We start from the raw sequence: 27,500 nt of genomic DNA on the forward strand, positions 1-27,500 counted from the left end.
GTGCAGGAGTTTTGTAGCGGTGGTACGGGAGTTAGAGACATCAGGAGTGAGAAGTGTCACCAGAAACATCAGAAACGTCAGCACAAGAGTGAGAAACATCGCAGAAGTAAGAAACATCAGGTTTATTTTGATTATTACCAGACACTTGTCGTGTCAACAACTTGAGTGGCCAGTGATTTTGATTTTATTAATGAGGATGCGCTAAACCCACAAGGGTCATACGGCGCCAGGGGAATGGAAGATAATCCAGGTTTGATCCGAGGAAGAGAATTAAGAGCAATTTGGTGTGTTCTCTCACAAATGACAGTAATATTTCATACACACACACACACACACACACACACACACACACACACACACACACGCACACATACACACACACACACACACACACACACACACACACACACACACACACACACACATATATATATATATATATATATATATATATATATATATATATACATATATATATATATATATATATATATATATATATATATATATAATTTTTATTAACACACTGGCCGATTCCCACCAAGGCAGGGTGGTCCGAAAAAGAAAAACTTTCACCATCATTCACTCCATCACTGTCTTGCCAGAAGGGTGCTTTACACTACAGTTTTTAAACTGCAACATTAACACCCCTCCTTCAGAGTGCAGGCACTGTACTTCCCATCTCCAGGACTCAAGTCCGGGCTGCCGGTTTCCCTGAACCCCTTCATAAATGTTACTTTGCTCACACTCCAGCAGCACGTCAAGTATTAAAAACCATTTGTCTCCATTCACTCCTATCAAACATGCTCACGCATGCCCGCTGGAAGTCCAAGCCCCTCGCACACAAAACCTCCTTTACCCCCTCCCTCCAACCTTTCCTAGGCCGACCCCTACCCCGCCTTCCTTCCACTACAGACTGATACACTCTTGAAGTCACTCTATTTCGCTCCATTCTCTCTACATGTCCGAACCACCTCAATAACCCTTCCTCATCCCTCTGGACAACAGTTTTGGTAATCCCGCACCTCCTCCTAACTTCCAAACTACGAATTCTCTGCATTATATTCACACCACACATTGCCCTCAGACAAAATATATATATATATATATATATATATATATATATATATATATATATATATATATATATATATATATATATATATATATATATATATATATATATATATATATATATATATATATATATTGGCGAAATAAATTGAACATTTGAGAAGCGTAATGTTCACAGGGTGTATACTGAGAGGTATATATCACTCAGTGTATACTGTTCACTGAAAGGTATATATATCACTCAGTGTATACTGTTCACTGAAAGGTATATATATATCTCAGTGTATACTGTTCACTGAAAGGTATATATCTCTCAGCGTATATACGTTAAGAGTTTGTTATAATTACTATTTAAGGTATAAAAGTGTTTTTGACTGGTGGTATCCAGGTGACCTGCAGCCTTAATGACGCTAGTGTAGTAGATAGATTTTGAACTCCATTACCTACCAGCTAGCCTTAATGACCCTCTTGTAGTAGATAGACTTTAAACCCCATTTACCAACCAACCAGTTTTCTTGTCGAGAGAAAAGAAAAAAAATCGTAGAACGTCGCATTTAGAACAATGAATTTCTTCTTAGTCTCCTGACTTAGGATTTCCATCTCTTACAGCGGCTAATGACTAGCATATATCAGCCTTGCTTCTTCCTCTTTTCTCTTTTCTTCTCTTTTCCTGGCTTTAACTCTCTTGATGTTGATTCTAACACCATTATTGAGTTTCTAACACCATTAAGATATTTAATCAATATTTAATGGTGATTTGTTACCATTATTGTGGATTCTAACACCATTCATGTGTTCTGATACCGTTAATGTGGATTCTAACACCATTGGTGTATTTTGATATCATTAAAGGGGATTTTAACATCATTAATATAAATTCTAACACCACTGATATGTTCTGATAACATTAAATGTGATTTTAACATCATTAATGTGTTCTAACTCCACTTAATGTAAATTCTAACACACTGATGCCTTTGCAACACCACTGATATGTTTGTAATGCCACTTAAGCAGTTTTAACACCACTGATGTGAGTTCTAACTCCATTACTGTGTGTCTTTCACAGCCGAGAGATAAGTCTTCTAATGCTCTTTGATGTAGCATTGTTTGTCTCTCTAGAGACATCTCCAAATGTGAGATCTGAGAGATTTTCTCAGAGTGAAGAAATAATGAACTCTCTCTCTCCTCACGTCTCTGAGATTTTACTTGTGGTGGTCTTAAAAACTGTCATAACAAGAGACCTCAAGTTCTCGAACCTTCATGACACAAGAGTAGAGAGTTTTGAACCCTCTTAATACGAGAGTTTAGAGTTTTGAACCCTCATAATACGAGAGTTTAGAGTTTTGAACCCTCATAATACGAGAGTTTAGAGTTTTGAACCCTCATAATACGAGAGTTTAGAGTTTTGAACCCTCATAATACGAGAGTTTAGAGTTTTGAACCCTCATAATACGAGAGTTTAGAGTTTTGAACCCTCATAAGATGAGTGTAAAGAGTTTTGAACCCTCATAAGATGAGTGTAATGAGTTTTGAACCCTCATAACAAGAGTAAAGTTTTGAACCCTCATGACACGCGTAAGGAGTTTTAAACCCTTATAACACAACAAAAGAGTTTTGAACCCTCATAACATAATCACTGGCAATTACAAACTCTCATAAACCAATAATCAAGAGTTTCGAATCCTTACAAAACTATGACTAGGAAGATCGAAACCTTATAAAACGTGGATACAGTTTGAATCCTCATTAGACGAGGTTTGAATCCCTCATAAGATGAGGAGGTATGAACCTTTTTTAAGACGACGACAAGGAGAGTTGAACCCCTCACAACATCAGGGTAAAAAGGTTTAATATCCTGGAAGATATCTATTAAAGTAATAACATATAATATATATATATATATATATATATATATATATATATATATATATATATATATATATATATATATATATATATATATATATATATATATATATATATATATATATATATATATATATATATATATATATATATATATATTGAGGAATGACGTTGCTATTGGGGAATGACAGCAGTGGCAGGCACTTCACGTGATTGTTGTCACTGTTATCTTCACGTTCTGCCACCTGTCACTCCCACTACCCATCCAGGTATCACTTCTCCCAGTTCTCCAGTCATCACTTCTTCCAGTTCTCCAGTCATTACTTCTCCTTGTTCTCCAGTCATCACTTCTCCCAGTTCTCCAATCACTTCTGATATATTTGCTGTGCTCACTCCTGCCGTTTCTCCAGTTATCACTCCTCCCATCCACCCATTTATCACAACTGTGTCTCCAAGTGTTACCTAGATCCCCACTCCAGTTGTCAGTCCTCAACCGGTTCCACATGCTCTCCTGCGGAGGAACATTGAGCTTAGCCAGCTCGAAATTCCGCCCTCACAAAGGAGACTCACTGCTAGTCTCCTCCAGCATCTGCAGAAACCTCCTGCAGTTGTAAGAAGGCTGCGCCCCCTTGTGCCCGTTCATGTTCCTACTCTTGAAGATGATGGTGTCGTCTTTAAGGGAGATAGTGACCAGCCGGCTGCTAGCACTTCTTGAGTAGTTGGTGAAGGTGTTGACACGGACCAGCTCCGGTTCCTGAGTGAAGAACCAATGATCCACGCACCTTCGGAGACACGGCATAGCGTAAGCCACCTCGCAGAAGCCAGACCGGAACTTTGTGTTCATCCAGCAGAGGATGACGGGGTTGTAGCAGGTGGATGACATGGCCAGCCAGTGGAAAAAGGCCCACAGGTACATCATGTAGGGCCAGTCATCAATCTCCTCCAGTTCTCTCACTACCTGTGGGAGACACAAGGGTTATCACACAGGTGAAGGTAGACAATAGGAAGCTGATGGTTAAGATACGTGTACAATACCTAATTTACCTTCACGAATATTATGGCAGTCATGATAGCAAGGACAGTATTTGTTAATTGTATTCACGAGGAAGAACTAATCTTATGGGATAGTATCCTCAAGCATTTGTAAATTGTGTGTGTGTATGTGTGTGTGTGTGTGTGTGTGTGTGTGTGTGTGTGTGTGTGTGTGTGTGTATGTGTGTGTGTGTGTGTGTGTGTGTGTGTGTGTGTGTGTGTGTGTGTGTAAGTGCTCTACTCAAAGCCCTTCTCTCCTTCATTCTCCAATCCCTAATCCCCCAAATCCTCCAATCCCCTCTTAATCCTCCTCCTCCACTGCCCATCCTCCACCCATCTAATCACTCGTCAATTCGTCTCTCAACCTGCGGGCTGAGAGGACGCTTTCTGAGCCTGCTCCTGCTTACACCTGGTTGCGAACCGTGTACTACAGCACGCAAGATGGCGGATCGTCAGGGTAGAAGGGTGAGAGTAAGACACATGTGCAACATCTGGGTATCTTTATTGTAGACGTTTCGCCATCCAGTGGCTTTATCAATACAAATTCTAGGACATAACTTGAAGACAGTAGAACTATGTACAGAAGATGAGGTAATCAGTCCCTCAACCTAGGAGTAGGTGCGAACAGCACCATAGTCGTGGAGATTCTGAAGCAGAAGAAAGAATCCTGGTGCTTATATAGTAACGTCAGGTGTAGCAGACGAGGGCGTATTCACTGGTAGGCGGGATTCCCCAGTGGAAGTAGGTCCTTCCCAAAGAGATGGGTTAGTTGTAGTAGTAGTTGTCGTAGTCGTGAAGGTTATGTACATGTCCTCAGAATTAAGATTCCATGATGTTGCAGTGTCTGACAAGTTGTGTACGAATGGTATATAATACCGACAAGATGAGAGTAAGACACATGTGCAACATATGGGTATCTTTATTGTAGACGTTTCGCCATCCAGTGGCTTTATCAATACAAATTCTAGGACATAACTTGAAGACAGTAGAACTATGTACAGAAGATGAGGTAATCAGTCCCTCAACCTAGGAGTAGGTGCGAACAGCATCATAGTCGTGGAGATTCTCCTACTCCTAGGTTGAGGGACTGATTACCTCATCTTCTGTACATAGTTCTACTGTCTTCAAGTTATGTCCTAGAATTTGTATTGATAAAGCCACTGGATGGCGAAACGTCTACAATAAAGATACCCAGATGTTGCACATGTGTCTTACTCTCATCTTGTCGGTATTATATACCATTCGTACACAGGGTAGAAGGGTAAACACGGTCTGTGTTGAATTCATTCGTGGCTCTCTCAGTGGTGCAACGATACATGTCTTGTTGCCTACCATTATTCGCGACGTCTACGGCATCTCCACTGAGGAATTATATGGTGTGGCTCTCAATGGGATGTCGAGGTTTTTTGTAAAATTCGCAAATGTTTTTACTCCAAGATTGTGGAAGCTTTTCAAGAGAGGAAAATGGCGGTGAATTCGGCCGTAGAGGTTTGCCTGCATGACGTCTCCATATACGTCACCTGGGTCAAAGTAAGGAACGTGCCTTTCGAGGCGGAGGAGTATGTTATTCGGAAAGTTTTTGGTAGATACGGCACGGTACATGCAGCGACCAAGGGAGTGTGGAGGGAGGGCCCATACGAGGGGCTCCCGGAAGGCTCCTGCACCCTCAAGATGACGTTAAAGCAGCCGATTCCATCTTACGTTCATCTTGAACACTACAGGACCCAAGTTTTTGTTCGCTATGAAGGCCAACGGAAGACATGCAGGTTATGCAACTCGTATGACCATATGGCTGCTCAGTGCTCCAGACGCCAGGTTGTACGCATCCGGGAACCTTCTCCTGTGGTTCTACGAACCGAAGCCTTTGATCTGGAGACTGGTCCCTCGCCTGAACAAGGACCTAAGCTTTGGAGTGAGGAAGTACAACAAGAGGAGACGCGGTCTATGGCGTGTGCCACCCTGTCAGTGGAGACTACAAACGTGCCCACACCACCTGTGGGGCCTACGGAGCCTGTGGAGTTGTCACAGGAAAGTTTGCTGGAGAACGTGCTGAACGATCTCCTGGATGGGGCAGAGCATAGCCCGGACGTTCCACCGGAGTGTCAAGAAGTGGTGAAGGATGATTCACTAAATATGGGAGACCTGGAGGTGACTACAATGACACGGTTGCATGAGGTGGTGGTGGAAATCCACCAGGAGGCTTCGTCTGGCGAGGAGATGTGTGTGGAAGGTGGTTCCCGCAAACGGACGGCAGGAGTGTCGGATATGGAGGAGGTACTGACACCGGGACAGCGTCCAGGGAAGAAATTATGGTCGAAAGTGGCTGAGGCGCCTCTTAAAGACGGGGTTGTGGCAAGCGCCCAGCATATGGGTAGGGCATGGGGGGGTGAGGGGAGCCTTGGGAAGGCAAAGGTCAAAGAAGGTCAGTGTAATGTACGTGTGGGAACGGGAAAGACCCACAAACATAGAGGAAAACCTCCTTTTGTGAATTCAAGTGTGTTACCATCAATGTAAATGGCCTGCAGGCAGAGTTTAAGTGTGTGTGGATGGAGTGGTTCTTGCGCAGGTACGCTGTGGACGTATGTTTCATACAAGAACACAATTATAAGTTTGGGCGAGAGTTACGGTTAAAAGGCTACCGAATGTATGTTAGCAGTTCTTTAAAATTAAAGGGTGGGGTAGCTATAGCGGTGAAGGAGTCCAGCCCTTGGCGTGTCTTGAGATAGGAGGAGGGGGGAGGTGGGAGGGTGGTGAGGGTAGATGAGTACTGGGGTGAGGTGAGGGTTTGTTTTATTGGCGTTTACATGCCTGCGGAAAGCAACACTAAAGTTAAAATAGAATTTGTGAGGGAGGCTTTAACGTTTTACACTCGGGGTTTGCCGTTCATTACCGTCATGGGTGGGGATTGGAATTGCGTTATCCGCCATGGCGATGTTGAGCCGAGGGGGGCGGGGTGCGTTTTTTTTATCATTTATGGTGCACATAGTCAGTTGATGTTCAATTAAGCACCTTTACTAATATCACTGTATACAAGTAAGGTATATTTTTTGTGGGTTTATAATTAGTTTAAGAAACTAAATATGGGGTTGGTCGGGGTATTAGGTGTCTTAGTGTTTCCTCATATGTAATCATACATGTTAGATCTGTAAAAGTCTTATGCTAATTATTAAAGGCTTTTTGTATATTTTGATTCCTTTTTCAATATATGCAAAACCAAAAATAAGGAACACCAGGTTTCAATTTCAAGAGTCAAGTAGGTTTCTGATAGTTATTTTATATAACCATAGTACCATTGAGTGTACAATGTATTAGTTTGTGACATTGTTTTTATATATAAAATTTCATATACAATATGAATAAGACTGTCAGGTTTCGGTTATATAGTTATTTTGTGGTTAAGATATGTTCCGGTAGTTCTCTGTTTAGTTATATGTTGTCTTCTTATATTAAGTTTTCGTGTTTTTTGTTTTAAATCATTTATGTATACCATCCATGTATACTGTGTTTTTTAAATAAAATATATAAAAAAAAATCACTCGTCACGACACATTCAAATGAACAGAAATGAAATTAACATCCACGAACCTTTGTTGCTAAACGAGGCAGTTTAAGTGTTTACATCCATCATTAGAGAAGAACAAATAATTCCAGTCATTGTATTATACAGGAGTCATTAGAGAATCTTGTCTTAAACGAATGTACTGTATTATCTTGCTTGCACTGTATAAAAAGACTTATCTTGTTTGAAATAATATATACATGTATATATATATATATATATATATATATATATATATATATATATATATATATATATATATATATATATATATGTATATATATATAATCATTACCAGGATTGTAACCCAAGGCAACACTGCCAGGGTTGTAACTTAGACAACATTGACAGGGTTGCAACCTCAGGCAATAATGCCAAGGTTGCAGATTCAGGCAACGCTTGCAGGATCTCAACAGGCACTTTTCCACGCAGTTAAAATCTTACTCGAGATAAAACATTGGAGCTGTAAGAAGAAAAGTGTCACCTGACATCTTCAATATTGCCTAAGGGATGGGTGAGTGTGTGTGTGTGTGTGTGTGTGTGTGTGTGAGAGAGAGAGAGAGAGAGAGAGAGAGAGAGAGAGAGAGAGAGAGAGAGAGAGAGAGAGAGAGAGAGAGAGAAAGCTGGCAGCTGTAACTTTCACAAGCATGCTATGAAAATTGAGAAAATCTAGAAGTTTGCAATAAAACTAGTCCGACATTCTACAACAGCCCGAGGAGACATAACAACAACGTACATGATACTTAGACTTGATAAGGCAGACACAGAGATGAGGAACATCGTGGTACATTGGGAAATTGAAGACACAGATGAACTGCAGAGGCATCAGGAAATATTCCACTACCTAGAGCGTCAGGACTTGGAATAACAAACTAGGAAGCTGTACAGGCAGAACCCATACACAGTTTTACGAGCAGTTACGAAATGGCCGAAGAGATGGAAGTAGTGAATGAGACTTGAAGTGGCAATTTGAACAATGAATATACACTGCACTGTCTATACATATACTGTCTATTCACTGTATATACATGGCATATACACTGGATATACAGACAATCGTATACAAGTATATTTTTTTATATTTTTTGGTACAATTTCAAATAAAGATTGAATATAAAAAGAATATATATTATATTTAAATTTATTCATCAATGTTGTCACTCGCCTGGTTATTCAAACATTGTATTGAATGAGAGAGAGAGAGAGAGAGAGAGAGAGAGAGAGAGAGTGAGAGAGAGAGAGAGAGAGAGAGAGAGAGAGAGAGAGAGAGAGAGAGAGAGAGAGAGAGAGAGAGAGAGAGAGATCGCTCCTCTGTTTTTGATAGGCTGTAGATTATTAACCTCTATCAAAAACAAGGGAGCGAGATCTCTCTCTCACACACACACACACACACACACACAAACACACACACACACACACACACACACACACACATCATCCTCATCATCATCATCGCTGACAGCCAGAAGACAGGCTGTTATACCATAAGACGGGCAGTCATCAGAAACTATCACTCTGTCTTCATTCCTATTTAGAACGTTGCTTTTTTTTTATTCCGGCAAATTGACACTCATTGACATACAAATACACATAGAAATAGACAAAGAAAATAGATAAAGCAAGATAGACAAAGGCAAATAGAAAAAAAAAGATCAGCGAAATAGATGAAGCAAGAGACAGCAAAATTGACATAGATAGACAAAGAAAAATAGAGAAAGCAAAAATAGACAAATTAAATTAGACATGGCATGATAGACATAACACAATAGACATAGCGCGATAGACATACCACGGTAGACATAACGATATACAAAGCACGATAGACATAACACAATAGACATAGCGCGATAGACATACCACGGTAGACATAACGATATACAAAGCACGATAGACATAACACAATAGACATAGCGCGATAGACATACCACGGTAGACATAACGATATACAAAGCACGATAGACATAACACAATAGACATAAAACGATAAACGTAACACAATAGACATACCACGGTAGACAAAACCCAATAGACACAGCACGATAGACAGCATGATAGACATAACAACCAACACATAAATAATACATTTATGGTTTGTGAACTGGAAAATGCCGGTAGGTTTTTCAAATTGGCTCTAGTTTGTGAAATATTCCATAAATACCCTTAATTAAGAGGGAATTTAGCCATAACTATTGTATATATATTTATATTGTGAGAATTTGTATATAGAGATGTATATAAATGGTTCAGAGAACCGGCAAGTTGATAAATTAGACACATGTGCAACACTTGGGTATCTTAAATGAGGAAACGTTTCGCCACACAGTGGTTTCATCAGTCCATACAAAGGAGAATGGTGAAGAAGTGGAGGAGTCTGAGGTAATCTGTCCCTCAAGTTTGTGTTGAACATGTGTCTAATTTACCTATATAGAGACGGTTTTAGTAAGGATTTCAATTTTATTTTTGAATGATTTAATATTTATGGAAAGGAGTTGTATCAATAACGATCACGTGACAATATTGTAACCCTTATTATGTTATTTATCTAGATAAACACGAGTTCTTTACGAACAGCTTGCTTAAACAATCCCAATGCTACATTTGAGGCGAATACAGATTTTGTAAAATAAGCTTATCCCAGTGGTTCCCAAACTTTTTCAGCTTGTTACCCAATTTAACATGCCACATAAAGCATGTTACCCCTTTCACAAAATGTTGTTATTATTGATATATATGGCTAAACGTGAACGTATACAGCCTCGCATACTCTGCTAATCCTAGCAAAACCATTGAAAACGTAAGAACCACACATACATTATATATAAAATTAATAATAGCTACAAATTCACAGTAACAGTGGGTAAATACTAACTATAAACTGCACAGGGCAGTACACATACATACCAGCTTATGTCTACCTCGGCTGATGCTCACAGATAAACTGACAGTGTGAAATAGAGGCAGCCTCAGGAAGTGAGTGACGCGTACTGGACAGGTCGATCTGGGCTACTGAGTGACTTTTGTCCTGAAGCATACTTGTCAAAATACTTTTGGGTTTCCACACACTTAGCTATATATTTCTTCTTTTCTAATACTGTATATTAGTTTTTGATGTTTATTGTTATTTGGTTTAACTTTATTACTTACTTATAATAGGTTTACTTTACAACTTTATATACTAAGACAAAGTTAACAATAATCCTCATACCGGGTACCGCATTGTTTTCTTGATTTTCAGAATTCATAACTTTTTTTCTGTCACCCCTCCATTACCCCCCAAAAATGGTTAAATTACCCCCAGGGGGTAATTTACCCCCAGTTTGGGAACCACTGGCTTATCCTGTTAATCTTGGAGAGACGTTTGGAGAACAAGATAAGTCTTGGGGTACCCATATAGTTCGTAAAACCTGTGTTTAATGTTTAACAGTGGAACACTAGGCAGAGAAAAAGTTTTAAACTTGTGTGTCTATGGTGAGGAGAGAACTGAAGAACCATCGGGATGATTGTTATTTCTGTATGGTGAATGTCAGAGATGTTAGTCCATATAAGAAAGTTAGGTGGGAATATTGTGATGTGGAGTTAGCATACCTGTGACCTGTGTCACGCAGTGGTGATGTTACCATACCTGTGACCTGTGTTACACAGTGATGATGTTACCATACCTGTGACCTGTGTCACACAGTGGTGATGTTACCATACCTTTGACCTGTGTCACAGTGGTGATGTTACCATACCTGTGACCTGTGTCACACAGTGGTGATGTTACCATACCTGTGACCTGTGTCAAACAGTAGTGATGTTACCATACCTGTGACCTGTGTCACACAGTGGTGATGTTACCATACCTGTGACCTGTGTCACACAGTGGTGATGGTACCATACCTGTGACCTGTGTCACACAGTGGTGATGTTACTATACCTGTGACCTGTGTCACACAGTGGTGATGTTACCATACCTGTGACCTGTGTCACACAGTGGTGATGTTACCATACCTGTGACCTGTGTCACACAGTGGTGATGTTACCATACCTGTGACCTGTGTCACACAGTGGTGATGTTACCATACCTGTGACCTGTGTCACACAGTGGTGATGTTACCATAACTGTGATCTGTGTCACACAGTGGTGATGTTACCATACCTGTGATCTGTCACACAGTGGTGATGTTACCATACCTGTGATCTGTGTCACACAGTGGTGATGTTACCATACCTGTGACCTGTGTCACACAGTGGTGATGTTACCATACCTGTGACCTGTGTCACACAGTGTTGACGGTACCATACCTGTGACCTGTGTCACACAGTGGTGATGTTACCATACCTGTGACCTGTGTCACACAGTGGTGATGTTACCATACCTGTGACCTGTGTCACACAGTGGTGATGTTACCATACCTGTGGCCTGTGTCACACAGTGGTGATGTTACTATACCTGTGACCTGTGTCACACAGTGATGTTACTATACCTGTGACCTGTGTCACACAGTGGTGATGTTACCATACCTGTGACCTGTGTCACACAGTGGTGATGTTACCATACCTGTGACCTGTGTCACACAGTGGTGATGGTACAATACCTGTGACCTGTGTCACACAGTGGTGATGTTACCATACCTGTGACCTGTGTCACACAGTGGTGATGTTACCATACCTGTGACCTGTGTCACACAGTGGTGATGTTACCATACCTGTGACTTGTGTCACACAGTGGTGATGTTACCATACCTGTGACCTGTGTCACACAGTGGTGATGTTACCATACCTGTGACCTGTGTCAAACAGTAGTGATGTTACCATACCTGTGACCTGTGTCACACAGTGGTGATGTTACCATACCTGTGACCTGTGTCACACAGTGGTGATGGTACCATACCTGTGACCTTTGTCACACAGTGGTGATGTTACTATACCTGTGACCTGTGTCACACAGTGGTGATGTTACCATACCTGTGACCTGTGTCACACAGTGGTGATGGTACCATACCTGTGACCTGTGTCACACAGTGGTGATGGTACCATACCTGTGACCTGTGTCACGCAGTGGTGATGTTACCATACCTGTGACCTGTGTCACACAGTGGTGATGTTACCATACCTGTGACCTGTGTCACACAGTGGTGATGTTACCATACCTGTGACCTGTGTCACACAGTGGTGATGTTACCATACCTGTGGCCTGTGTCACACAGTGGTGATGTTACTATACCTGTGACCTGTGTCACACAGTGATGTTACTATACCTGTGACCTGTGTCACACAGTGGTGATGTTACCATACCTGTGACCTGTGTCACACAGTGGTGATGTTACCATACCTGTGACCTGTGTCACACAGTGGTGATGGTACAATACCTGTGACCTGTGTCACACAGTGGTGATGTTACCATACCTGTGACCTGTGTCACACAGTGGTGATGTTACCATACCTGTGACCTGTGTCACACAGTGGTGATGTTACCATACCTGTGACTTGTGTCACACAGTGGTGATGTTACCATACCTGTGACCTGTGTCACACAGTGGTGATGTTACCATACCTGTGACCTGTGTCAAACAGTAGTGATGTTACCATACCTGTGACCTGTGTCACACAGTGGTGATGTTACCATACCTGTGACCTGTGTCACACAGTGGTGATGGTACCATACCTGTGACCTTTGTCACACAGTGGTGATGTTACTATACCTGTGACCTGTGTCACACAGTGGTGATGTTACCATACCTGTGACCTGTGTCACACAGTGGTGATGGTACCATACCTGTGACCTGTGTCACACAGTGGTGATGGTACCATACCTGTGACCTGTGTCACGCAGTGGTGATGTTACCATACCTGTGACCTGTGTCACACAGTGGTGATGTTACCATACCTGTGACCTGTGTCACACAGTGGTGATGTTACCATACCTGTGACCTGTGTCACACAGTGGTGATGTTACCATACCTGTGACCTGTGTCACACAGTGGTGATGTTACCATAACTGTGATCTGTGTCACACAGTGGTGATGTTACCATACCTGTGATCTGTGTCACACAGTGGTGATGTTACCATACCTGTGATCTGTGTCACACAGTGGTGATGTTACCATACCTGTGACCTGTGTCACACAATGATGATGTTACCATACCTGTGACCTGTGTCACACAGTGGTGATGGTACCATACCTGTGACCTGTGTCACACAGTGGTGATGTTACCATACCTGTGACCTGTGTCACACAGTGGTGAAGTTACCATACCTGTGACCTGTGTCACACAGTGGTGATGTTACCATACCTGTGGCCTGTGTCACACAGTGGTGATGTTACTATACCTGTGACCTGTGTCACACAGTGGTGATGTTACCATACCTGTGACCTGTGTCACACAGTGGTGATGTTACCATACCTGTGACCTGTGTCACACAGTGGTGATGTTACCATACCTGTGACATGTGTCACACAGTGGTGATGGTACCATACCTGTGACCTGTGTCACACAGTGGTAATGTTACCATACCTGTGACCTGTGTCACACAGTGGTGATGTTACCATACCTGTGACCTGTGTCACACAGTGGTGATGTTACCATACCTGTGACTTGTGTCACACAGTGGTGATGTTACCATACCTGTGACCTGTGTCACACAGTGGTGATGTTACCATACCTGTGACCTGTGTCACGCAGTGGTGATGTTGCCATACCTGTGACCTGTGTCACACAGTGGTGATGTTACCATACCTGTGACCTGTGTCACACAGTGGTGATGGTACCATACCTGTGACCTGTGTCACACAGTGGTGATGTTACTATACCTGTGACCTGTGTCACACAGTGGTGATGTTACCATACCTGTGACCTGTGTCACACAGTGGTGATGTTACCATACCTGTGACCTGTGTCACACAGTGGTGATGTTACCATACCTGTGACCTGTGTCACACAGTGGTGATGTTACCATACCTGTGACCTGTGTCACACAGTGGTGATGTTACCATAACTGTGATCTGTGTCACACAGTGGTGATGTTACCATACCTGTGATCTGTCACACAGTGGTGATGTTACCATACCTGTGATCTGTGTCACACAGTGGTGATGTTACCATACCTGTGACCTGTGTCACACAGTGGTGATGTTACCATACCTGTGACCTGTGTCACACAGTGTTGACGGTACCATACCTGTGACCTGTGTCACACAGTGGTGATGTTACCATACCTGTGACCTGTGTCACACAGTGGTGATGTTACCATACCTGTGACCTGTGTCACACAGTGGTGATGTTACCATACCTGTGGCCTGTGTCACACAGTGGTGATGTTACTATACCTGTGACCTGTGTCACACAGTGATGTTACTATACCTGTGACCTGTGTCACACAGTGGTGATGTTACCATACCTGTGACCTGTGTCACACAGTGGTGATGTTACCATACCTGTGACCTGTGTCACACAGTGGTGATGGTACAATACCTGTGACCTGTGTCACACAGTGGTGATGTTACCATACCTGTGACCTGTGTCACACAGTGGTGATGTTACCATACCTGTGACCTGTGTCACACAGTGGTGATGTTACCATACCTGTGACTTGTGTCACACAGTGGTGATGTTACCATACCTGTGACCTGTGTCACACAGTGGTGATGTTACCATACCTGTGACCTGTGTCAAACAGTAGTGATGTTACCATACCTGTGACCTGTGTCACACAGTGGTGATGTTACCATACCTGTGACCTGTGTCACACAGTGGTGATGGTACCATACCTGTGACCTTTGTCACACAGTGGTGATGTTACTATACCTGTGACCTGTGTCACACAGTGGTGATGTTACCATACCTGTGACCTGTGTCACACAGTGGTGATGGTACCATACCTGTGACCTGTGTCACACAGTGGTGATGGTACCATACCTGTGACCTGTGTCACGCAGTGGTGATGTTACCATACCTGTGACCTGTGTCACACAGTGGTGATGTTACCATACCTGTGACCTGTGTCACACAGTGGTGATGTTACCATACCTGTGACCTGTGTCACACAGTGGTGATGTTACCATACCTGTGGCCTGTGTCACACAGTGGTGATGTTACTATACCTGTGACCTGTGTCACACAGTGATGTTACTATACCTGTGACCTGTGTCACACAGTGGTGATGTTACCATACCTGTGACCTGTGTCACACAGTGGTGATGTTACCATACCTGTGACCTGTGTCACACAGTGGTGATGGTACAATACCTGTGACCTGTGTCACACAGTGGTGATGTTACCATACCTGTGACCTGTGTCACACAGTGGTGATGTTACCATACCTGTGACCTGTGTCACACAGTGGTGATGTTACCATACCTGTGACTTGTGTCACACAGTGGTGATGTTACCATACCTGTGACCTGTGTCACACAGTGGTGATGTTACCATACCTGTGACCTGTGTCAAACAGTAGTGATGTTACCATACCTGTGACCTGTGTCACACAGTGGTGATGTTACCATACCTGTGACCTGTGTCACACAGTGGTGATGGTACCATACCTGTGACCTTTGTCACACAGTGGTGATGTTACTATACCTGTGACCTGTGTCACACAGTGGTGATGTTACCATACCTGTGACCTGTGTCACACAGTGGTGATGGTACCATACCTGTGACCTGTGTCACACAGTGGTGATGGTACCATACCTGTGACCTGTGTCACGCAGTGGTGATGTTACCATACCTGTGACCTGTGTCACACAGTGGTGATGTTACCATACCTGTGACCTGTGTCACACAGTGGTGATGTTACCATACCTGTGACCTGTGTCACACAGTGGTGATGTTACCATACCTGTGACCTGTGTCACACAGTGGTGATGTTACCATAACTGTGATCTGTGTCACACAGTGGTGATGTTACCATACCTGTGATCTGTGTCACACAGTGGTGATGTTACCATACCTGTGATCTGTGTCACACAGTGGTGATGTTACCATACCTGTGACCTGTGTCACACAATGATGATGTTACCATACCTGTGACCTGTGTCACACAGTGGTGATGGTACCATACCTGTGACCTGTGTCACACAGTGGTGATGTTACCATACCTGTGACCTGTGTCACACAGTGGTGAAGTTACCATACCTGTGACCTGTGTCACACAGTGGTGATGTTACCATACCTGTGGCCTGTGTCACACAGTGGTGATGTTACTATACCTGTGACCTGTGTCACACAGTGGTGATGTTACCATACCTGTGACCTGTGTCACACAGTGGTGATGTTACCATACCTGTGACCTGTGTCACACAGTGGTGATGTTACCATACCTGTGACATGTGTCACACAGTGGTGATGGTACCATACCTGTGACCTGTGTCACACAGTGGTAATGTTACCATACCTGTGACCTGTGTCACACAGTGGTGATGTTACCATACCTGTGACCTGTGTCACACAGTGGTGATGTTACCATACCTGTGACTTGTGTCACACAGTGGTGATGTTACCATACCTGTGACCTGTGTCACACAGTGGTGATGTTACCATACCTGTGACCTGTGTCACGCAGTGGTGATGTTGCCATACCTGTGACCTGTGTCACACAGTTGTGATGTTACCATACCTGTGACCTGTGTCACACAGTGGTGATGTTACCATACCTGTGACCTGTGTCACACAGTGGTGATGTTACCATACCTGTGACCTGTGTCACACAGTGGTGATGTTACCATACCTGTGATCTGTGTCACACAGTGGTGATGTTACCATACCTGTGATCTGTGTCACACAGTGGTGATGTTACCATACCTGTGATCTGTGTCACACAGTGGTGATGTTACCATACCTGTGACCTGTGTCACACACTGGTGATGTTACCATACCTGTGATCTGTGTCACACAGTGGTGATGTTACCATACCTGTGACCTGTGTCACACAGTGGTGATGTTACCATACCTGTGGCCTGTGTCACACATTTTGGTGATGTTACCATATCTGTGATATGTGTCACACAGTGGTGATGTTACCATACCTGTGACCTGTGTCACACAGTGGTGATGTTACCGTACCTGTGTTTACAACACTGTCTGACCTTCCATTGTTAGATGTTGAAGAAACTCAGTGTTTAGGATGTAACACAGGTGATAACAGTGGAGTAACACAGGTGATAACAGTGGTGTAATACAGGTGATAACAGTGGTGTAACACAGGTGATAACAGTGGTGTAACACAGGTGATAACAATTGTGTAACATAGGTGATAACAGTGGTGTAACATAGGTGATAACAGTGGTGTAACACAGGTGATAACACTGGTGTAACACAGGTGATAACAGTGGTGTAACATAGGTGATAACAGTGGTGTAACACAGGTGATAACAGTTGTGCAACATAGGTGATAACAGTGGTGTAACATAGGTGATAACAGTGGTGTAACACAGGTGATAACACTGGTGTAACACAGGTGATAACAGTGGTGTAACATAGATGATAACAGTGGTGTAACATAGGTGATAACAGTGGTGTAACATAGGTGATAACAGTGGTGTAACACAGGTGATAACAGTGGTGTAACACAGGTGATAACAGTGGTGTAACATAGGTGATAACAGTGGTGTAACATAGATGATAACAGTGGTGTAACATAGGTGATAGCAGTGGTGTAACACAGGTGATAGCAGTGGTGTAACACAGATGACAGCAATAACAGGAAATATGCAGTAAATATCTCATCAGTCCTCCAGCAGTTGTCCCAAGAAGAACTCAATAATCTGATACGTGACATCAGTCTGTCAGAGTAAACATCTGAACTTTTAACATCCAAACTAAAACAAAAGAACTGTGAACAACAAGAAGTTAAAATAACATCTTATTGAACAAGAGACGTTGAACACCTTCCTTAACTTGAGTCAAGATGAACTTGTATACTACAATAACATCCCTCGACTTAGTCTTCCAATGGGACTTGAATATCGACCAGGAGATTGGTGGCTGTTTATAAACACCTCCATTAGAAGCTTCAAATATGTCTTATTGCACAATGGTAACCAATATTCTTGCAGTTGCTCACTCAACAAAACTGTGCTGATGACCAACATAGAAAATATCGTACAAACAACGTCTTTATATGTAGTAATTACTGATATCTCAATGATGTTAATTTGTTAGTTACTCTGTTACATATAGTGATGGTATGTATTATATGATTTTGACTTTTGCATGATTTAAAAAAATAATTTCAATGCAATTTGTAAGTTATCTCCGCCTGATCAATATATTTATCACGTCTCTTATGTTTTTCAGTGGGAGATCAAATTTCTCAAAAACTAGAGCCAGTCTAACAAAGCTGATGACATGTACGGTACCAGCAACACAAACTGATGACATGTACGGTACCAGCAACACAAACTGATGACATGTACGGTACCAGCAACACAAACTGATGACATGTACGGTACCAGCAACACAAACTGATGACATGTACGGTACCAGCAACACAAACTGATGACATGTACGGTACCAGCAACACAAACTGATGACATGTACGGTACCAGCAACACAAACTGATGACATGTACGGTACCAGCAACACAAACTGATGACATGTACGGTACCAGCAACACAAACTGATGACATGTACGGTACCAGCAACACAAACTGATGACATGTACGGTACCAGCAACACAAACTGATGACATGTACGGTACCAGCAACACAAACTGATGACATGTACGGCACCAGCAACACAAACTGATGACATGTACGGTACTAGCAACACAAACTGATGACATGTACGGTACCAGCAACACAAACTGATGACATGTACGGTACCAGCAACACAAACTGATGACATGTACGGTACCAGCAACACAAACTGATGACATGTACGGCACCAGCAACACAAACTGATGACATGTACGGTACCAGCAACACAAACTGATGACATGTACGGTACCAGCAACACAAACTGATGACATGTACGGTACCAGCAACACAAACTAATGACATGTACGGTACCAGCAACACAAACTGATGACATGTACGGTACCAGCAACACAAACTGATGACATGTACGGTACTAGCAACACAAACTGATGACATGTACGGTACCAACAAAACAAACTGATGACATGTACGGTACCAGCAACACAAACTGATGACATGTACGGTACTAGCAACACAAACTGATGACATGTACGGTACCAACAAAACAAACTGATGACATGTACGGTACCAGCAACACAAACTGATGACATGCACGGTACTAGCAACACAAACTGATGACATGTACGGTACTAGCAACACAAACTGATGACATGTACGGTACCAGCAACACAAACTGATGACATGTACGGTACCAGCAACACAAACTGATGACATGTACGGTACTAGCAACAAAAACTGATGACATGTACGGTACTAGCAACACAAACTGTTGACATGTACGGTACTAGCAACACAAACTGATGACATGTCCGGTACTAGCAACACAAACTGATGACATGTACGGTACTAGCAACACAAACTGATGACATGTACGGAACCAGCAACACAAACTGATGACATGTACGGTGCTAGCAGCACAAACTGATGACATGTACGGTACTAGCAACACAAACTGATGACATGTACGGTACCAGCAACACAAACTGATGACATATGCGGTACCAGCAACACAAACTGATGACATGTACGGTACCAGCAACACAAACTGGTGACATGTATGGTACTAGCAACACAAACTGATGACATGTATGTTACCAGCAACACAAACTGATGACATATACGGTACCAGCAACACAAACTGATGACATGTACGGTACCAACAACACAAACTGATGACATGTACGGTACCAGCAACACAAACTGATGACATATACGGTACCAGCAACACAAACTGATGACATATACGGTACCAGCAACACAAACTGATGACATGTACGGTACTAGCAACACAAACTGTTGACATGTACGGTACTAGCAACACAAACTGATGACATGTCCGGTACTAGCAACACAAACTGATGACATGTACGGTACTAGCAACACAAACTGATGACATGTACGGTACCAGCAACACAAACTGATGACATGTACGGTGCTAGCAGCACAAACTGATGACATGTACGGTACTAGCAACACAAACTGATGACATGTACGGTACCAGCAACACAAACTGATGACATATGCGGTACCAGCAACACAAACTGATGACATGTACGGTACCAGCAACACAAACTGGTGACATGTACTGTACTAGCAACACAAACTGATGACATGTATGTTACCAGCAACACAAACTGATGACATATACGGTACCAGCAACACAAACTGATGACATGTACGGTACCAACAACACAAACTGATGACATGTACGGTACCAGCAACACAAACTGATGACATATACGGTACCAGCAACACAAACTGATGACATATACGGTACCAGCAACACAAACTGATGACATGTACGGTACCAGCAACACAAACTGATGACATGACGGTACTAGCAACACAAACTGATGACATATACGGTACCAGCAACACAAACTGACCGTAAAATCACTGTAATATTATTGACCAGAAATGAATGTTAATTAACTGTGTGGAGACAGTTGACTGTGTGGAGACAGTTGACTGTGTGGAGACAGTTGACTGCGTGGAGACAGTTGACTGTGTGGAGACAGTTGACTGTGTGGAGACAGTTGACTGCGTGGAGACAGTTGACTGTGTGGAGACAGTTGACTGTGTGGAGACAGTTGACTGTGTGGAGACAGTTGACTGCGTGGAGACAGTTGACTGTGTGGAGACAGTTGACTGTGTGGAGACAGTTGACTGTGTGGAGACAGTTGACTGTGTGGAGACAGTTGACTGCGTGGAGACAGTTGACTGTGTGGAGACAGTTGACTGTGTGGAGACAGTTGACTGCGTGGAGACAGTTGACTGTGTGGAGACAGTTGACTGTGTGGAGACAGTTGACTGTGTGGAGACAGTTGACTGTGTGGAGACAGTTGACTGTGTGGAGACAGTTAACTGTGTGGAGACAGTTGACTGTGTGGAGACAGTTGACTGTGTGAAAACAGTTGACTGTGTAAAGACAGTTGACTGTGTGGAGACAGTTGACTGTGTGGAGACAGTTGACTGTGTGGAGACAGTTGACTGTGTGGAGACAGTTGATTGTGTGGAGACAGTTGACTGTGTGGAGACAGTTGACTGTGTGGAGACAGTTGACTGTGTGGAGACAGGTGATTGTGTGGAGACAGTTGACTGTGTGGAGACAGTTGACTGTGTGGAGACAGTTGACTGTGTGGAGACAGTTGACTGTGTGGAGACAGTTGACTGTGTGGAGACAGTTGACTGTGTGGAGACAGTTGACTGTGTAGAGACAGTTGACTGTGTGGAGACAGTTGACTGTGTGGAGACAGTTGACTGTGTGGAAACAGTTGACTGTGTGGAGACAGTTGACTGTGTGGAGACAGTTGATTGTGTGGAGACAGTTGACTGTGTGGAGACAGTTGACTGTGTGGAGACAGTTGACTGTGTGGAGACAGTTGACTGTGTGGAGACAGTTGACTGTGTGGAGACAGTTGATTGTGTGGAGACAGTTGACTGTGTGGAGACAGTTGACTGTGTGGAGACAGTTGACTGTGTGGAGACAGTTGACTGTGTGGAGACAGTTGACTGTGTGGAGACAGTTGACTGTGTGGAGACAGTTGACTGTGTGGAGACAGTTGACTGTGTAGAGACAGTTGACTGTGTGGAGACAGTTGACTGTGTGGAGACAGTTGACTGTGTGGAGACAGTTGACTGTGTGGAGACAGTTGATTGTGTGGAGACAGTTGACTGTGTGGAGACAGTTGACTGTGTGGAGACAGTTGACTGTGTGGAGACAGTTGACTGTGTGGAGACAGTTGACTGTGTGGAGACAGTTGACTGTGTGGAGACAGTTGACTGTACTGAGATTATGTACACATATTCAGTTTAATAGACAGAAAAAATATGAAAATGGAAAAAATAGACAAATAGACAGTCTAACAGAAACACGGACAAATAGACAAGTAGATCAATAGACATACGCATTACAAGATAGACAGACAAATAGAAAGGCAGACAGATATACAGATAGATAGCCAAATAGACAAACAAACTAACAGATTAAATAAAAGACAGACAGACAGATAGACAGAGACGGACAGACAGACAAACAAGAATTGACAGACGAATTAAAAGACAGACTCATAGACAAACAGACAGGCAGACAAACAGATAAAACAACACAGACAAGAAAGACAGACTGACCGACAGAAAAGCAGATAAACAAACAGACAGGCAGGATGACAGACAGACAGGCAGACTGACAGACAGACAGGCAGACTGACAGACAGACAGGCAGACTGACAGACAGACAGGCAGACTGACAGACAGACAGGCAGACTGACAAACAGACTGGCAGACTGACAGACAGACAGGCAGACTGACAAACAGACAGGCAGACTGACAGACAGACAGGCAGACTGACAGACAGACACAAAAAAAGGCAGACTTGTGAGTCATACAACACCTGTATGTTGTCACTATTTACTAACAAAAACACCTTAATTACAGGTAATTAATCTCACACAAATGCTGGTAATATATGACATTAATTTACATGTGGCAAACTGTTTTAATGATCAGTGAGCGTTTGTTAAGTATAAACTTGACGTTTTGTAATTGTTTTTAATTGTTTTGATGTGTGTGTGAGTGTGTGTGTGTGTGTGTGTGTGTGTGTGTGTGTGTGTGTGTGTGTGTGTGTGTGTGTGTGTGTGTGTGTGTGTGTGTGTGTGAGTGTGTATGTGCGTGTGTGTGTGTGTGTGTGTGTGTGTGTGTGTGTGTGTGTGTGTGTGTGTGTGAGTGTGTGTGTGTGTGTGTGTGTGTGTGTGTGTGTGTGTGTGTGTGTGTGTGTGTGTGTGTGTGTGAGTGTGTGTGTACTCACCTAGTTGTACTCACCTAGTTGAGGTTGCGGGGGTCGAGTCCGAGCTCCTGGCCCCGCCTCTTCACTGATCGCTACTAGGTCACTCTCCCTGAGCCGTGAGCTTTATCGTACCTCTGCTTAAAGCTATGTATGGATCCTGCCTCCACTACATCGCTTCCCAAACTATTCCACTTACTGACTACTCTGTGGCTGAAGAAATACTTCCTAACATCCCTGTGATTCATCTGTGTCTTTAGCTTCCAACTGTGTCCCCTTGTTACTGTGTCCAATCTCTGGAACATCCTGTTTTTGTCCACCTTGTCAATTCCTCTCAGTATTTTGTATGTCGTTATCATGTCCCCCCTATCTCTCCTGTCCTCCAGTGTCGTCAGGTTGATTTCCCTTAACCTCTCCTCGTAGGACATACCTCTTAGCTCTGGGACTAGTCTTGTTGCAAACCTTTGCACTTTCTCTAGTTTCTTTACGTGCTTGGCTAGGTGTGGGTTCCAAACTGGTGCCGCATACTCCAATATGGGCCTAACGTATACGGTGTACAGGGTCCTGAACGATTCCTTATTAAGATGTCGGAATGCTGTTCTGAGGTTTGCTAGGCGCCCATATGCTGCAGCAGTTATTTGGTTGATGTGCGCTTCAGGAGATGTGCCTGGTGTTATACTCACCCCAAGATCTTTTTCCTTGAGTGAGGTTTGTAGTCTCTGACCCCCTAGACTGTACTCCGTCTGCGGCCTTCTTTGCCCTTCCCCAATCTTCATGACTTTGCACTTGGTGGGATTGAACTCCAGGAGCCAATTGCTGGACCAGTTCTGCAGCCTGTCCAGATCCCTTTGTAGTTCTGCCTGGTCTTCGATCGAGTGTATTCTTCTCATCAACTTCACGTCATCTGCAAACAGGGACACCTCAGAGTCTATTCCTTCCGTCATGTCGTTCACAAATACCAGAAACAGCACTGGTCCTAGGACTGACCCCTGCGGGACCCCGCTGGTCACAGGTGCCCACTCTGACACCTCGCCACGTACCATGACTCGCTGCTGTCTTCCTGACAAGTATTCCCTGATCCATTGTAGTGCCTTCCCTGTTATCCCTGCTTGGTCCTCCAGTTTTTGCACCAATCTCTTGTGTGGAACTGTGTCAAACGCCTTCTTGCAGTCCAAGAAAATGCAATCCACCCACCCCTCTCTCTCTTGTCTTACTGCTGTCACCATGTCATAGAACTCCAGTAGGTTTGTGACACAGGATTTCCCGTCCCTGAAACCATGCTGGCTGCTGTTGATGAGATCATTCCTTTCTAGGTGTTCCACCACTCTTCTCCTGATAATCTTCTCCATGATTTTGCATACTATACATGTCAGTGACACTGGTCTGTAGTTTAATGCTTCATGTCTGTCTCCTTTTTTAAAGATTGGGACTACATTTGCTGTCTTCCATGCCTCAGGCAATCTCCCTGTTTCGATAGATGTATTGAATATTGTTGTTAGGGGTACACATAGCGCCTCTGCTCCCTCTCTCAATACCCATGGGGAGATGTTATCTGGCCCCATTGCCTTTGAGGTATCTAGCTCACTCAGAAGCCTCTTCACTTCTTCCTCGGTTGTGTGCACTGTGTCCAGCACTTGGTGGTGTGCCCCACCTCTCCGTCTTTCTGGAGTCCCTTCTGTCTCCTCTGTGAACACTTCTTTGAATCTCTTGTTGAGTTCTTCACATACTTCCCGGTCATTTCCTGTTGTCTCTCCTCCTTCCTTCCTTAGCCTGATTACCTGGTCCTTGACTGTTGTTTTCCTCCTGATGTGGCTGTACAACAGTTTCGGGTCAGATTTGGCTTTCGCTGCTATGTCATTTTCATATTGTCTTTGGGCCTCCCTTCTTATCTGTGCATATTCATTTCTGGCTCTACGACTGTTCTCCTTATTCTCCTGGGTCCTTTGCCTTCTATATTTCTTCCATTCCCTAGCACACTTGGTTTTTGCCTCCCTGCACCTTTGGGTAAACCATGGGCTCATCCTGGCTTTTTCATTACTCCTGTTACCCTTGGGTACAAACCTCTCCTCAGCCTCCTTGCATTTTATTGCTACATATTCCATCATCTCATTAACTGGTTTCCCTGCCAGTTCTCTGTCCCACTGAACCCCGTTCAGGTAGTTCCTCATTCCTGTGTAGTCCCCTTTCTTGTAGTTTGGCTTCATTCGTCCTGGCCTTCCTGCTTCTCCCTCCACTTGTAGCTCTACTGTGTATTCGAAGCTTACAACCACATGGTCACTGGCCCCAAGGGGTCTTTCATATGTGATGTCCTCGATATCTGCACTACTGAAGGTGAATACTAAGTCCAGCCTTGCTGGTTCATCCTCTCCTCTCTCTCTTGTAGTGTCCCTTACGTGTTGGTACATGAAGTTCTCCAGTACCACCTCCATCATCTTAGCCCTCCAAGTATCTTGGCCCCCATGTGGGTCCAAGTTCTCCCAATCTATCTCCTTGTGGTTAAAGTCACCCATGATCAGGAGCTTTGCCCTGCATGCATGAGCTCTTCTGGCCACTCTAGCCAGTGTGTCAACCATCGCTCTATTGCTCTCGTCGTACTCTTGCCTTGGCCTCCTGCTGTTCTGTGGTGGGTTATACATCACTGCTATTACCACCTTGGGACCTCCAGAGTGAAGTGTTCCCACTATGTAATCACTTTCTTCTCCGCTATCTTCTCTCTCCAGCTCATCAAAATTCCAGCGATTTTTGATCAGCAACGCCACTCCTCCACCCCCCCTGTTCCCTCTGTCTTTCCTCAGGATTTGGTATCCCGTTGGAAAGATGGCATCTGTTATCATACCTGTAAGCTTGGTTTCTGTGAGAGCTATGATGTCCGGTGATGCTTCTTTGACTCTTTCTTGCCACTCCTCCCACTTATTTGTTATTCCATCAGCGTTTGTGTACCATACCTTCAGTTTCCTTTCCAACACTGTGGTTTGGGGGGCCTGTGAGGGTGGGAGACCTGGTGGCATACTGTGGGGTTCTATAGCTTGGTGTTGGGTGGAGGCTGTGGGTATGGATTGTAGGGTGTGTTGGGATGGTGTGATAGGTTGTGTGGTTCTGAGAGTAGTTGTGTGTGTGCTTGCCCTTGCTGTTCTGTCCTGCTCTGACTGACCTCTGCTGGTTCCCTCCTTGTCTCCTTTCCTAGCTCCTTTCGCTTTTTTGTCCTCTCCCTCAGCTGCTGTCGTTCTGATTTTGTTCTGTCTCTGTCTAGGAACACCCTCTTGTACTCTTCCGAGTATTTCAATCGTGGTTTCTCTTGGAGGATCCTGTTCCGCACTGTTTCCGTCCTGAGAATCAGCTTGATTGGTCGGTTTCTCACCTTCGAGTACCCCCCTATTCTCTGAAAATTTACAATCTCGTCCCTCTCTTCACCTATTTCTGTTATGATTTTCTCAATCTCCTTCCTTTCTTCCTGCTTCCTTTCAGTGTGTGTCCTTTCCTCTCTCTCCTGAAGCCCATGGATAAACACTGATTTTGCCCTTTCTTCCTCGCATTGCCTCACCCTCTGTGGCTCTGGATCCTGCCTGTGTGTGGTCAGTTTCTCCCTTGATATTTCCAGTGGCTCTTGATAGCCTTGTTGTGCCTCAGCATTCGACCTATCACCCTCTCCATCTGCAACCAGTTGATCTTCCCTTTCACTCCTTGGTCCTCCTTGGCAGATTGATGTGGCCTTAGCATAATTCATAATTCCTTCCTTCCTGTTCAGCCTCGCAGCTTCATATGCTGTGTCTTCTCTGGTCACTGCCCCTGTAACTCGCTCCAGCCTATTTATCTCAACTTCTAGGACCCTTATCTTGGCTACTGCAGTTTCGACTTGTGCCTCCCAATTCTTTGTCTCCTTCTCCAACCACCTTTCCAATTTCACAGAGAGCTCTTTCTCCATTTTTTCAGAAAGCTCTCCTAATTTTCTCTCCCACTCTTGTTCCATCCTTTTCCACTGCTCCTCCATCCACTCCTCCCTACCCGAACCATTCTCATCTGATCCTTGGGTCCTGCGAGTCCCCAC

General features: G+C 43.7%; 1 protein-coding gene across 1 annotated transcript in view; it reads right to left on the reverse strand.

Annotated features, from left to right (window-relative positions):
* Positions 1 to 3,108: 3,108 nt before the first annotated feature.
* The window catches only part of LOC128701932 (RYamide receptor-like), a 176,585-nt gene continuing 152,193 nt past the window's right edge, over positions 3,109 to 27,500 (reverse strand). Inside the window, exon 3 of the mRNA XM_070101450.1 lies at positions 3,109 to 3,901. Within this exon, the coding sequence (XP_069957551.1) occupies positions 3,497 to 3,901 (405 nt within the window). The 3' untranslated portion in view covers positions 3,109 to 3,496. The remainder of the gene's footprint in view (positions 3,902 to 27,500) is intronic.

Source organism: Cherax quadricarinatus, chromosome 77 (genome assembly GCF_038502225.1).
Source record: "Cherax quadricarinatus isolate ZL_2023a chromosome 77, ASM3850222v1, whole genome shotgun sequence".
NCBI lineage: Eukaryota > Metazoa > Arthropoda > Malacostraca > Decapoda > Parastacidae > Cherax > Cherax quadricarinatus.